The 14,259-nt window shown below is 46.5% G+C and overlaps 1 protein-coding gene across 1 annotated transcript in view; it reads right to left on the reverse strand.

Moving 5' to 3' along the window:
* Window positions 1-7,702: 7,702 nt before the first annotated feature.
* The window catches only part of DGCR2 (DiGeorge syndrome critical region gene 2), a gene marked incomplete at its 5' end in the record, with an annotated part of 43,359 nt that continues 36,802 nt past the window's right edge, over window positions 7,703-14,259 (reverse strand). Inside the window, 3 exons of the mRNA XM_082491754.1 lie at window positions 7,703-8,642; window positions 9,432-9,668; window positions 10,349-10,501. Coding sequence (XP_082347880.1) covers window positions 8,401-8,642; window positions 9,432-9,668; window positions 10,349-10,501 — 632 coding nt within the window. The 3' untranslated portion in view covers window positions 7,703-8,400. The remainder of the gene's footprint in view (window positions 8,643-9,431; window positions 9,669-10,348; window positions 10,502-14,259) is intronic.

Raw genomic sequence — 14,259 nt, forward strand, 5'->3', positions numbered from 1 at the left:
CAGAGAGCCCCGCATATCTGGAGGGGGATGCAGAGCCCCGGCAGGGCTCAGCACGGCCCCGCCGAGGGGCAGAAACAGAGCGAGGAAGCAGAGGGAGCACCGAGGCACCTGGAAAAGCAGCAGCAGCACCGAAGCACAGCACTGTACCCCGCTCCTGCTCATCCCCAGCTGCACTGCTCCCCCGGGCGCACCGCCAGCTGCTAGCACCAGCACCAGGCAGGAGCAACCTCCAGTTTCTATAGGAACCAGATCAAACCTTGAAAGAGCCGCTCTTTTTGCTGGTCTCTTGCTGCCGCGGTGATGTGGAGCTCACAGCCGATCCTGCAGCTCTGCGCCGTCCTCCTAGCGAGAAACCACATCCATCGTCCCACCGCCACGGAGCCAGGAGGTGGCCAAGGTCCCCGCAACACGCGTGCTCACAGCACCAAGGGCAAGAGCCAGGATAGGGGAAAAAATACCGCTGAAAAATAAAAATAGTTGCTTAAGCTGCAGCCATCGATCGGTGGTGGGCATGGTGCCACCCTGCTGGGAACCCCCGCCACGTGCACCGTCAGCAACTGCTGCACCAGCACACAGTGGAGGTGCCAAGAATGGCTCCTGGAGGTAAATCCTGTGCTCCCGCTCGGGATCCCGGCCCGGGGACCTGGGCTGACAGGGACGGTGACAAGACAAGGAGTTGAGCCGCCAGAGTAGGGTTCACATTGCCCAGGGATGGGGTTGTGGGCATCCAGAGAAGCAAGTGCAGTGGGGAGGTGAAGCGCAAGGGGAATAAATACTCCAGCCACTTCTGGTTTTCCCTTAAAATCTTTGATCCCCGTAATGAGCTGCCGCTAGCCTGGGGAGAAAGCTGTGAGCGGGGCAGGGAGCACAGCCGGCACCGGCACAAAGGAGGCACTGTGGCCAGCAGATGTGCACTGGCCGCACGCCGCTGCACAGCCCCTTCATTCATCCCGCGCTCCCGCCGTCACCGGGGTCAGTGACATCTCCCCTCATCCGGCGAGGCCGGCCAGCCCCCCACAGCCTGGCACCCCCCGGGGTCACTTCCAGCACATGGTCCCCACACGTGTCCAACCCGCACCCACAGTCACCCGGTGTTCTCCCAGCACTGAGCACCCTGGACACCCCATGCGGAGCACAGCTGCCAGTTACCCTCCCAGGAAAACACATTTTAAAGTGGTAAGAGCTGACAGCAGAAGGATGCCCAGCAATGCCACAGCATCCGAGCATCAATGCTGACAGCCACCCTTCCTTGCACGGGGTGCGGGGGGACACACGGCTGTGAGCGGGAGGGGTGGCGAGCCCCGAGAGCGGTGGCTGTGCTCCGGGCACTCCTGGCTGCTCCCTGCAGCCGCAGCATCGCCCCTGTCCCCAGGTGATGAGAGGGAGAGTTGTATCTGCACAGGGTGTTGCAGTGTCAGCAGAGCCCCGCGGGGTCCCTGCCGCACTGAGCACCCCCCACACTCACATCATCGGGCAGCTGCTATAGAGAGACACTTGTCCCCCCCGAGACTGGCAGCAAAGGGCTGTGTCCCATCGCCCTCGGCTGAAGCTGCATCTCCCAGCCCGGGGATGGGGCTCTGGGAGCCGGGGGCTGCGCTGGTTCAGGTCCAGCAGTGACGGAGGCGGCTGCGGTGGCAGCTGCCCTCTGCGGGCGCAGGAAAGGGAGAGCGGAGCCCTGCGCGGCGCCCGCAGCGAGGATGACACCGCGCGCTGGACCGCTTTCAGCAATGAATGCATCCCGCGGCCACAAGCAGGACATGAGGACAGCCCGGCAATGCTGCGGGGACTCATTCCACAGCACTCACAGCAAACAAACACTGTGAGCCCAGGAGCTCGTAAAAAAACCAAAAAAAAAACAACAACAAAAAAAAAAAAAAAAACACCCAACCAACCAAACAAAAAAAAAACCCAAAAAGCCAAAAACAAACCCAGTGAATGTTCCCAGCCCAGAGCACAGGCAGGCACCACCAGGGCCAGGTCTTGTGCAAAACCAAGATGCTGCTCCTTACCTGTGCCCGAAAACAGCCCCTCTCACGGCAGGCTGGGATGAGGAGGTCAATTCAATTTTAATTCTTAGACTACTTCCCCCAGGTAAAGCAGATTTAACGCTGCATGGCTCAAGAAAACCCGATTGCAGCACTCGTACCGCAGGCCATCCGCAGAGCTGTCACCCGGACAGGGGCGAGGACACCGGGGCTCCGCGGCGCCGTGGCACTGCACTCGCTGCCCGGGCTGCGCCAGAAGAGGGGCGGGTGCCAGCGGCACAGCTTCCCTCACTCCAAAAGGGACCATCCTCCGACCGGCACGCTGACCGTGCCAACGTCTGGCGTCTCCAGTCGCGTTGCTACGAGTGAGCACGACAGGACCAGTGACTTCCACAGCAGCGATGCCCAACGCACCTTGGCGGGACAGAGGAGATACAACTGTTTGACCCACACGTGGTGTTGCTCCAGCCCGTATCCCACCAGCTCCAGCTGCGAGCCTGCATTACTGAACCAGCACAACTGTTTAAAGGAGGCTTATTTAACCAGCAAGGCCTTTCAGGGGGATTTTCCCTGCTATCAGCCAGCTTTATTAAATAATTCAGAGTCACAGGCTCCTTGGGGAGAGGCAGCACCGCCTCCCAGCACGCTGCAGCCAAGGGGGTGGGGGGCAGGAGAGCCATCTCTCCCACTGCGCGCCCCGGCTCATTTCGTTTCCCGCCAGCTCCCAAGGGAATTGCAAATCTCCCGCGATGTACGCAGCAGCTGGGCCTCGGTTTGAGCAGAAACGCCATCTGCTGTACATTTATCTCCCCGCAAGACAGACGGGTCCCGGCACCGGACGGGAAACCCCCCCGCACACCCCAAAACAGGGCTCTCGGTCAAGGCTTCTCCTGCCAGCCCACCCAAGGTCACCCCGCGCCCTCCCTCCAGCCCCCGTACCACGCAGGGGGTGTACAACACAGCTGAGGGACGGGAGTGGTACCCAAACCCTCCCTTCAGCGATTTGATGAAAAGTTTGGAGCTCGAATTTTGGAATAGCTGACGAGGTGAGGACAGCCGGACCTCCGCTCAGGTGCTTCCACCAGTCTCCCCAGTGCCTGCTGGGCGCGTGGAAGAAGCGTGGCCCAGGGCTAACGCCGTCCCCCTCTGACTCCACGTCAAGTCTCCGACCAAGTCAGTTCATTCCCCAGCGCCGGACGCTGGGGGTCCACAACACCCCTCTTTCTCCAGCACATCCACCTGCTCGGCATCTTCCCACGGGTTTGGAGAGGGCAGCAGGAGCAGGCTGTTCTCCACCCTCTTGGGTATACAGCCAAGGCTTTCTTAAAATTATACTAATAGAGGTAAATTTCCCTGGAATTTGTACAAAAAGGGACTCCGGCAGCCTCCCTGCTTGAAGTTAAACGCATCTATTGATCTTTTTGCAAGATCACAGCTCAAAAGCGTGATTTAACAAGACCTTCCTTCACAATGCCGAGGAACCACATCAACGCAGAAATCAGGAGACGTTGGAACAGGCCATTTCTCTTACAGAACACAATTTATTTGGCATTTGGATGAAATGTTTCTCACAGCATCTTGAGAAAAAAAAAAAGATTAGTGCCAACCCCAAAGAAAGAAGTTAAAACAAACAAACAAACAAAAAAAATCAGGGACTGAATTATTACAGTATCAAATTTAAATTCTACGTGGTATTTCACAGAATATCAAAATCTTTTATACACTGCCACAGTTAAGTCCAGTCACAAACCAACTACACAGGAGAAGCCTGCAAATGCAGCGCTGGCTAAAATTATTTTCCAGGAGAAGGTAAAAAGCAGCGTCTCATTCTCTCTCACAGCCTCCCAGGCATCCGCCAGCCCGACACTCGGGGTACGGCGCAGCGCGGCCACACGCGCAGCCTGCAAGCGCAGCATCTCCCCTGGCATCGACCCCAACCCACTCAACATTCAAGGTGCACAATACCGGGAAATTAAAGCTATGTCGTACCGTAGCAGGCAGGTAATGCACACCGTTGTTAGATCTTCACTGCTGAACGCACCTATTCCAAAGAAACGGGTCTTTCATTTGGAACTGGGGAACGTCAGAAGCAAAATGTACGGACTTTGATTTGCCTCCCCTACACTAATCTGCTCTAATTTTAGGGTCCAGCTCCCAACTTGCAAGGGAAATTTAAAAAACGTTTCTGTATATTGAGTGTTCCTTAGCTAGGGAGAACAAAGATGTTTCAGCAACTGAAAAAAGACTGTGTGGGGCAACATTAAAACTTCAGCGCTTTGCCACTGAAAATCCACATCAGAAAGATAAAAACGTATTTAAAAACAGCTTCAAATTCATTTAACATTAGATGGGAAAAGAACAGTAATTACTGATCCCAAAACCATTTTCTTCCCAGGTGAAACTCAAGAGACATGTGAAGAGGCCATCACTCAGTGACACCTGTGGAGGCAGAGCACTGCCGACTGTAAGATTAAGCCTTCAGAGAAAATCTTCCACCTACTTCGTTCTTCTTCTAGATCAGTGTCCTGCCATGAGTGGGTAAAGGAATAGTCTGAGGCTCAAAACTAGACAAGACTGAACATGACGCAGACAAGCTCTTTGTACATCTGAATGACAGTTTTGACCTTCTAGCACAGAATGAAACCCATTGTCCTTCTAACATTACAATATTCTACAACTCACCTAGTAAAAAAAAAATCAGAGGCTGCTGCGAGACTTTGTATGGGCATCACCGATAACACCGACAGAAGTGAATATCTAGGGCTGTTCTGGAAGGAGACCTCAGTATGGCACCCCAGTACCTTGTAAGGATCTGAGGAGCGGTGTTGTCCGAGGCCACAACAGGAGGTGCAAACCCTGCGCAGAACTGAGCGCCTGCGACTTTACAGTGACCATGGTCAAAGACATCCCAAGAGAAATGTACTCTCAGCTCATGCGTGCTGCCGGGAATGATGTGGTAATGCCATCTCCCCGGCTGGGTCTGGCGGACATTTGGGATGCATCAGTAGTTAATAAAAACATCCAGAGAAGTGAATGGCGGTGGGGGAGGGGGGGAGGGGAAAAAAAAAAAAAAAAAAAAAAAAAAATCAATGCACAAAATAACTCCAAAGATCTCATCAATCTAATGGCAATCAAAACAGAAAGGTCCTCCTCAGGCAAGCATCAACCCTCCGTAATTGGTGCTCAGGACAAACTGCTTACCAGTCACCTTGCCAAGGGCAAGGAAGGTTTGCTGAGGAGTCAACTGCTGTCAGGAAAACTTAACTCTTCCCCTGTTGGTCCAGAAGTCTGAGTAGTTGCGACATTTTCTGCTACAAAGGCTCTTAACTCCAAGAGAAAGTACTTAATGTGAAAAAGCTACATTAAAAAGGGAAAAAAATGACAATTTTATTGCCAAATTAGAAGCTTACCGAGACGTAAATGAGCTGTACTTAGTGAGCTGCTCTGTTCAAGGCAAAATTTCCCTTGTTTACAGCGAGGATGAAGGAGGATAGGGGAAAAGAAAGAAAACAGCAGCCTCTGTGCCAATATACAAGTGGGAAAGGCTCAGAAGCAATGGGGAAAACATCACACCGAGGTTCCTACAAAGAAGCCTCCATTTGGAATAGCTACAACCAGGAGCCACCGTGAGGTTGCCTGTTGTAGCAGAGCTTATTTTCAAATAAAATTCACCACAGAACCAAAAGCAAAGCAAAAAAAAACCCCAAACCACCGAACAGATTCCCGCAGTGTTAGGAGAGGCGTGAGGTAAGGTATCTGTTCACCTCAGCCACAAAACACAGCTTCAGAGACTAAACCAAGCCAAAAGGCCTTTTGTTATTGCGCTAGGATACTACAAAGAACAAATATCCTGTCTGGCTTCAAAAAAAAATTGGAAGTTTTCTATTTTGCACTGCTAACAAAATATTTTTCAGGAACAGATTGTAGTAGCATAGACTTTGCATCCTACTTAAGTGTACACTATCACAGCCTGTCCTACAACAGAGCGTAGCCAGCTGGAGAGAAGTATTAACCCTAAGAGCCTAGTTTATATCCCAGTGCTTCGCTTCACCTAGCTGGACGCAGCACAAAGGTTACCGTCTACAGTATGTATATATATATATATATATATCTATCTCACCACCCAGAAACACACACACGCACACACGCATTCGTACCTATAAAACTAAAGAAAAATCAGTACATACAATGTATAAAACGTATGAATGTGCTCAAAAATGCACAAAACCCGCTTTATTTTCATACTTCAGAAATGCTGAATAATTTGTACGCATGGTTCTGACTACTGCTATCCATCCACTTCATTAGACCAGGACTTGAACTCAGAGGAGGAGACGGTAAGAGATCCCACGGGGCGGAGAATTGCTCCTCTCGTTTCGTACCACTGCTGCGAGAGCCAGTCAAACCAGAGAGCAGGACGCGGGCGGTGGCACGGCTCCAGGCGGAGAGGCTTCCTACCAGCGCTTCCTCCCACTCGTGTGCCAGCAGCGCACCCCAGAACTGTGATTCACGCTCTCCCATGGGATTCGAGGTTGCTAGCAAGTGTCTGAATGTCAAGACACCAGATATGATCTCAATAACGAAACTCACAGTTCTCTGTGCAAAAGGAGTTGAATTGTCAAGACCAATCCCCAGGTACAGTATAAGCCTACAGGCCAGACACGAAATAGAAAGTAGCAGCATATTCAATGGGAAAAAGAGTCAGCTGCACTGGGAAACCACAACAGTGGGTTAGGATTTGTCATACAAGTACGATTTCTCATCATTACTAGAAAAATAGATCACACAGACCCCCATGCAGTGTTTTCTCCCTGTCCCTCTAGGCTTGTACCCTTCATAAGGTAGCAGGGGAACACTCACAAGGGGCATTCTTTACAAATTCCTTATAATTCATCTCTTCTGCTGACTGCTACAGTAAGTCACGGACAAGCAGAGGCAAGAGGAGGGTGAGGGGAAAGGGTAAATTATTTGTACACTGAAATCCAAACTCAAATTTAAAATCACCGGTAAAGATTATTTTGCACTCATTATCAAAACCAACAGCGCTTGACTTCGGATTTAACGAGGGAGCGAATGAATCTTTCTGCCGTCTCTAAATTAACTTAAAGAGTTCAATCTGAGGGGGAAATTTAAGATGACATATCAGACTGAAGCAAACTGCTTTATTGATTTAAGTACACTAACCTCATTATAGCCCCTCGTGGGACCTGGATAAATGGTTTGGGGGGCACAGGGGAAATCCCTAGAATAGGGTTGGCAATTTATGGGACTCGGATAAGGAACAATCGTCCAATTAGAATTAAATGTCACATATAGTGTGCGTTGAACGCTGTTTTTAAATGGTATTTGTAGAACTGTAAAGAAGTGAAATGAAGGGGAGGGAGCACACTTACATGCTAAATATAGCATGCAATAAGAAAAGCAAGAACAATGGTCTTTTTTATCCAGGCCAGTCTTGTGCAACTGTTCACTGTAAAGGAGTTAAACTAAAACGAAAAACACCTCTATCTTCCTTATGGGATTATAACAAACAGGGGTTTCAAAGTAAAGTCAGACCGCCTCAAAGTTAATTGCTCCCCATCTCTCCCCTAAAGTACTACCTAACACACATGAGGATTCTACCGAAGGGACACCAGCATTACACACACACAGTTCTCTTTATGGGCCAGAAGTTTACCCGACAACATGACATTTTGCAGCTACCAACAACAAGTAATTGCAAGTGCAAATCTAGTTTTCTTAGTACCCACTTCTCACGTATTGTGTGGATCATTCATCCTCCAGTCCCTACGGTGTTTTGAAACGGCACGGCAGATCACAACACGCAAATGTTTCATACTGTGTAACTATGGCTTGGTGGCATGTGTTTTAGCTCCTCAGTGTTCCCGCCCCGTAAAACAGGCCCCCAGCCCCTTCCCCTGCAGTTCCGTCTTCGCTGCCTTTTCCAAGCGTAGCACTGAAGCAAGAGAGAAAGCAACTGATTGAACGGTGACTGCCCCCACCCTCCTTTTCCATCGTCCGTTCCCTGGGTCCAGTGGTATCCAGCCAAATCCAAGCAGCTTTTTTCTGATGTAGATTTTGTTTCCTCTCAGGTTAAGAAAAAAAAAAAAAAAAAACCAAAAACAAAACTATCCATACTTTTCACCTCCTTAGAAGTCAAAGGAATTCTCTGCACTCTTTTCCATAGCCAATGGAAAAAAAGAGCAGTTATACAATCCATATTTACAGGACAAACCGATTAGTGAATGAATAACGACAGCCAAAAAACGAGAGGCACAATCCTAATCTAGAACATAAAAGCAGTGTTCAAAAAACAAAGTGGGGATTCCTTCTGAAGTTCAAACCACGGATTAGTGTTTGTCTGTGCAAACGGTTGCTAAAACTATTTCTGACCGGCAGTCAGCTTTTTACTCCTTTATACAATGGTATTGAGAGAACAGTGGCTGTGACGGCTGCCTGTAAGAGTTTCTGCCGGTGTGTTTTCATTTAGCGGTGTGTCAGGAGGGACAAGAAAGGTGCTGCTGTCAGCAGAGTCTTCCAGCTCCACTGGAGAAGGACCAACCGAGGGAGGAAGCGATCCCTCTGTAAGCTGTGGGGATACATCACAGTTTCCCAGTGATGGAGGACTGCTTTGCACAGTCTGAGAAAGAACTCCATCTGCAAAGGACAAAAACAAGCAGAATCAGAATGTTTAGTATATCATTTCACGTTCCCAAATAGATTTACTATCTGTATTTCTGGAGGCTCTGAGTTTTTCCTGGTTTTGCATTAATGCACAAAGAGAGAACGCTGCAAAAGAGGAAAATTATGGAGCAAAAATAAAACTACGATATATAAATAAGTTACTTGCACTAATCAGGCTCACTTATCTTGCGAGATAGGCTGCTATAAAATCCCAAATTGGAGTGATTTCTACAGTATGTGACTATCACAGCTGCAGAACTGAAGAGCACCGGGTGAATCATTAGAAAGTGATATTTTTGGTCAATTTTTGGGGGGTGTGGGTGGGGAAAGTGGGGAGGAGAGAAGACACTGGATATATTTTCTTCAAAATCTCTTGTACTTGACATTTGTTCTACTTTTTAATACCAATCTCTATAGACCTATCTCCAAAAGACCAGAAAAGGTACCACCATAGTGGAAACTAGGTAACCAGGTAACCCATCCAAGGTAAAGCCTGAAAATAGGTAAGGTCTAAGAGTTAAACTGCTTGCATCATGGATTTCACGTGTAATTTAGGTGATCCAAAGAACCTTTAAGAAAAGCCAAGCTTAACGATACATCTTAACAAAAGAGATTTTTCCATCGCAGAAACAGGAGATTTTATCGTGAAATATATTTTCCCCTCACAATCACTAAAACACATGACTATAGTTTAAAAAAAAAAAATCTACCCTCTAGCCAAAATGAAAAAGAGGAAGAAAAGAGAAGTTATTGCCTGCATACCTGGAGTGGAACAAAGGATGCTGTCTGGATTGACAGAAGCCTCATAAGGAGGAGGTGGGTCGTCTGGATGTTGAATATCTGGATACTTGTAAGCAGTATAGGGTGGAGGAGGATCATGGAAATGAAATGCCCCACCTTCCCCATCATCTGAGAGATGCAGTGGAGTAAGGCCAGTTCCAAAACCATCGGGACCGTAATCAAAACCAGGCATCCTGCGGCCCAAGTTAAAATGGTGCACTATTTCAAGAGAAGAAAATGAAGTAAGTGACTTTATCCCATGCTTTCTTCTTCAATTTAGGGCAGATCTCAACACCTTTTTCCACTTTTCACGCCCAAGGAACTCATGTCTCCTGAAGACCTAAAAAAGTCTACATAACCTATACAAGTAAACTCACTGCAGTTACACAACGATACCCAGGCCCACCTGCTCCCAGCCTGTTTGTCCTGCATCGTATCTAAATTTGAATCTAACCTCTTCAAACTAAGGAGATCATTCACACATAGAAGATATTTCAGATTTGAACCACATACAAACAAAAAATATTTTTCCATTATCAGCTAAAGAAGTTCAAGATTGAAGAACCTACCAAGACACACACACAGGCACAGTCAAGCAAGACCATGACATTTCTCACCTTTACGTACATCAATCTTCAATAATAAGCAAGAGGCACAAGATAAGCGTGGATATAAAAGTTTTTTCTTTGAATGTGGGGTGGTTCAAAGAACCAAAACTTGTACAAATCATGACCAGTTCCAGCAGACAGCGTAGAGCTACATTTGCGTACAGTACTGACTAGAATCTATAGCCAGGCTGCTGCTGATGTTTTCCACAGATTTGTATTTCTTCTGCTTTCTTTATTCTGAAGCACACACACTACTTAGATCAAGGCTCGTTACAGATATAGGCTACTTACAATTTGCTCCAATCAGAGACTCTATGCGCTCTCTCCGCCGCTGGCGTAGCCGGTGGACCATGAAAAGCAGCAGAGAGAGGATGAGGAAGGAGGAAATGCAGCTAACGATCAGACGCATTCCACCCGCCATTGAGTCAAACAAACTGTTGCCATCTGTTATATAAAACATATAAAAGAAGCCTGTTACTTTTGTTCAAGACTCATTTTTCGTGATGTTCTTCTGTCAGTAATGGAGAGAGAAATGCAGAGTGGAGATTCATTAGCCTGGTTTACAACTCCTCCGTATTTCAAAAATGTAAGAAAATTATGAATCCTCATGCGATTTATCTATTTATTGCAAGAAGCCCTAAATGTTTCTAAAAATATCTTAATCAGCAAAAGGGACAAAATGTTGAAGGCTTCAGGTCTCTGAAAACAGGAAAAAGGAAAGGTTGACAGCGTTTTGCACATCCACTTGTCTCCCTGACATGGCTGATGACGATCTGCTACAGAGGACAGCAAGGCCTGAGGACTGGCGTATCTACACACTATCTCTACATGACTTCTGGACATCTTAACTTTTACATTTCAAACAATAATATCTCTAAACTTTGTTCTTGTCACCAAGATGTGGTCATCTAAATTCCGTATGTCATTGGTACGTTGATTAGCACACCATTAAGTGATAGGAACTAAAAATATCTTAAAAAGGTGAATCAATGCGATAATCATCTTTTAGGAACTGAAGAGGTTAAGGTAATCAAGAATTAATTCTTTTCCTAGAATCACATAGAAAGCAAGCAGCAGAACATGAAATAGACCCAGGAACTTACGACTTTGACAGCTCCATGCCATTGCTAACCAGATCCACACTTGGAAGGTTGCTGCTAGCAAATTATCACTGTTCTACCAGTGCCAGGCGTGAGAGGTATCATTTTTTCACAATTCAACTCATCGCACTTGGTTATGCTTAAGTAGCACGCACACATGCAGATACTCTACACAGAGAAAAATGACCTAAAAATGACTGTGTTGTGTTCTTTGCACCAATTCCCCCTTAAAGAGCTCTGAATGAGAAACGCACCCAGATTAGGTGTGGATAAGAAACAGACGAAGTGGCTGCACAACCTGGTCACATACTGCTACAGGACACAAGCACTACCAGGTACGAGCCCCTCTCCCCGGCCACTGCAGGGTCACCAGAGTGCCACCACACTTTCAGCCAGATCCTGACCACCTCTCCTTTCCCGCACCCACCACAGCTGCAAGAGCTCTCTCAACGCTTTTCCTTTCACTAACAGCAGCTAAAGCCGTATCAAAGATTCCTTACAAAAGAAAGCTAAAAGCCTCACGAAAACTGTAAATACTGACTTGCTACAAATGCTAGTAACAGGAAAATCCACCTAATTTATACATCGTTAAAAGTACACGGCTAACAGGCTGGTATTTATTACGTAACGCATTCTTGGCAACAAGAAATTAATTTAATAGCGCACTACGCCTAGAGCTCGAACATTACAGCCTCTCAGGTCTGGCTGTGCAGTACAAAAGCCTCTGTGCTGTCAAACCTTTCAGCAGCTCTTACTGTCAGAGCTTTAACGGATGCAGTCACGCACCTACCAACCAACACACCCTCCTGAACACCACAGACCTGCCGTTGTTCCTCCTCCATTTTATGGCAACGCTGACTTCGTGAACACCATAAATTAGTGATAATAACTGCCTTAAATAAAGTGACGTAAGTAAAATATACACACAGGCAAGCATGACACAATCTTGTAGGCAGAAAGCCCGACTTGCACGTACTCTCTCTCGGCCAGCTACAACTGCAATTCTTGGACCTTCTGGGGCGCCTCGGGCCTCTGTCGCACCGCTCCCAGCCCGCGAGAGCTCCTTACATTCAACCTGTTTGGCTGGATAAACTATTATCAAGTAAAGTCCTAGATTTTAAAAAAAAAAAAAAAAAAAAAAAAAAAAAAAAAAAGAGAAAGACCCAGGTTGTGCTGAACAAGGCAAGTCATCACAGAGATTTCCAACCCACAAAAAACCAAACAGATTATTTCAGAAAGGCTGTTTGACACTCAGTACAGTAGTAATACCCTGTAACTGCAACAGTTTACTCACTAGAGCAGCTTCTGCACCACCAGCTCTTTCAAAGTATTTTATTTCTTTTATTACCTTCCCACAAGTAAGAATTGCAGGTCTGTCTAAACAAGAGCCACACAGAAAAATTATTTTCTACCACATCCATGGAGCGGCAATAGACAGACTACCTCGGTTTTACCATTAGTACATGAAAGATTTTCCTCTGCTATTTATCTTCAACTAAATGAGGGAAAGCATCTTTCAAGAGAGCGTAGCTGTGATTGCTCAGCCTACTCCTACCACTGAAAAATTCCCCTACTACCAAGTCCTTGAGTAATATTCGTTATCCACTTGTAGTCATCGCTCACCCACTCACACCGCCAGAGCTGATTACCTGCCAACCCAAGAGCAGGATTTATTTCCCCTGTCTCTCCTTGGGTGATTAATTTACTTACTGTTGATTAGTAAACTGTTTTCTTTCCTTTGCAACAGAGCTTAGGGAAGATATATGTAAGAATTGGACAAAGATAAATACATGCTGATTAAGGAAAGTAATTCATTAATTTTGTCATCTGGAATAGCCATTTACGAACACCCAAAAGGATAACCAAAATGCTTCATGTAAAAATTTCAGTGTTTATCACTAGCTGAAGTGACTTCATTATGAAGGAAGTTTGACAACTGCTTGATGATTCTTCTCTCAGAAACTAAGTTACTAAAAAAAAAAACAGAACGCTTCAGGCAAGAATATAATGAAACAGTCTCATTTAGCATCAGTACAGAAAGAAGAGCTCAAGGATCAGAAAGGATGTGGTAAAATACACTCTTCAAATCAGCATTCATGAAATAGTTAAGACCCACAGCAACAAGCAAGGATTAAAGAACACGGCATGAGGTTATCCCAGGTCATCTTATCCTGTCTGCTGGATGATGCTTTGCTGACACTGTTCCTGAAGATAAAAAAAGTGAAGGCAAAGTCTTAACTCAGCTGACAAGAGTGGAAGGGAGACTCCAGCTTTTTCCTCACTCTTCCACTGACCAACCTGCAACACTAGCTACGGACATCTGTTTAGCTTAACCCTCAGAACAAATGTCAATGGCAACAAGGAGCCACCAGTGACCTTTAATGATTAACTTCCATAGTTAAGACAAATAAGAGAGACTGCAGATTTGGAGGCCAATAAGCACCCCTTTTTTGTAACAGACTGAAATAGAAGTCTCTGATGGGAAAAGTTGACCATCCACGTTTTCCATTGGTGTTCTGAACAACAGTTTCTTCGTGCACCCAGATAAAATTAGGTTCTTTAAGAATACCAGGAAATAACAGTATCACAGATTGGTTGAGGTTGGAAGGGATGTCCTGAGACCATCTAGTCCAACCCCTGCTCAAGCAGCGTCAGCTAGAGCAGCTTGCCCAGGACAGAGTCCAATCGGGTGTTGAATATCACCACAGACGGAGACTCCACAAGCAATCTGCTCCAGTATTTGACCACCTTCACAGTAAATTCCAAGTAAGATATATTTTGCAAGTCTCTTTACAGAAAAGTAGCCTCCCCAAAATCTACATCCCCAAATGGTGACTGAAAAGCAGTTCAGAGTCAACTGAAAATTTTACTGATCCTAAACAAGAAGCTGCACAGTGATGCCAAATCCAATAAGCAAGTTTGTGTGTCCTGATTATTATTGAAACTCTGTAATTTATAAACTTTGCTTCCTACATGACCCCTGCCTGAAAATTTCCACATACATAAATGCTCATGTCCAGAAGAAGATGCTTAATTAGTGCTGAAAAGTCTTTTCTTTTTTTCATGAGAACTAAACATGACAAAGGAACCACGCGAGACACG

Source organism: Vanellus vanellus, assembly GCF_965231255.1.
Source record: "Vanellus vanellus genome assembly, chromosome: 16".
Taxonomy (NCBI): Eukaryota; Metazoa; Chordata; class Aves; order Charadriiformes; family Charadriidae; genus Vanellus; species Vanellus vanellus.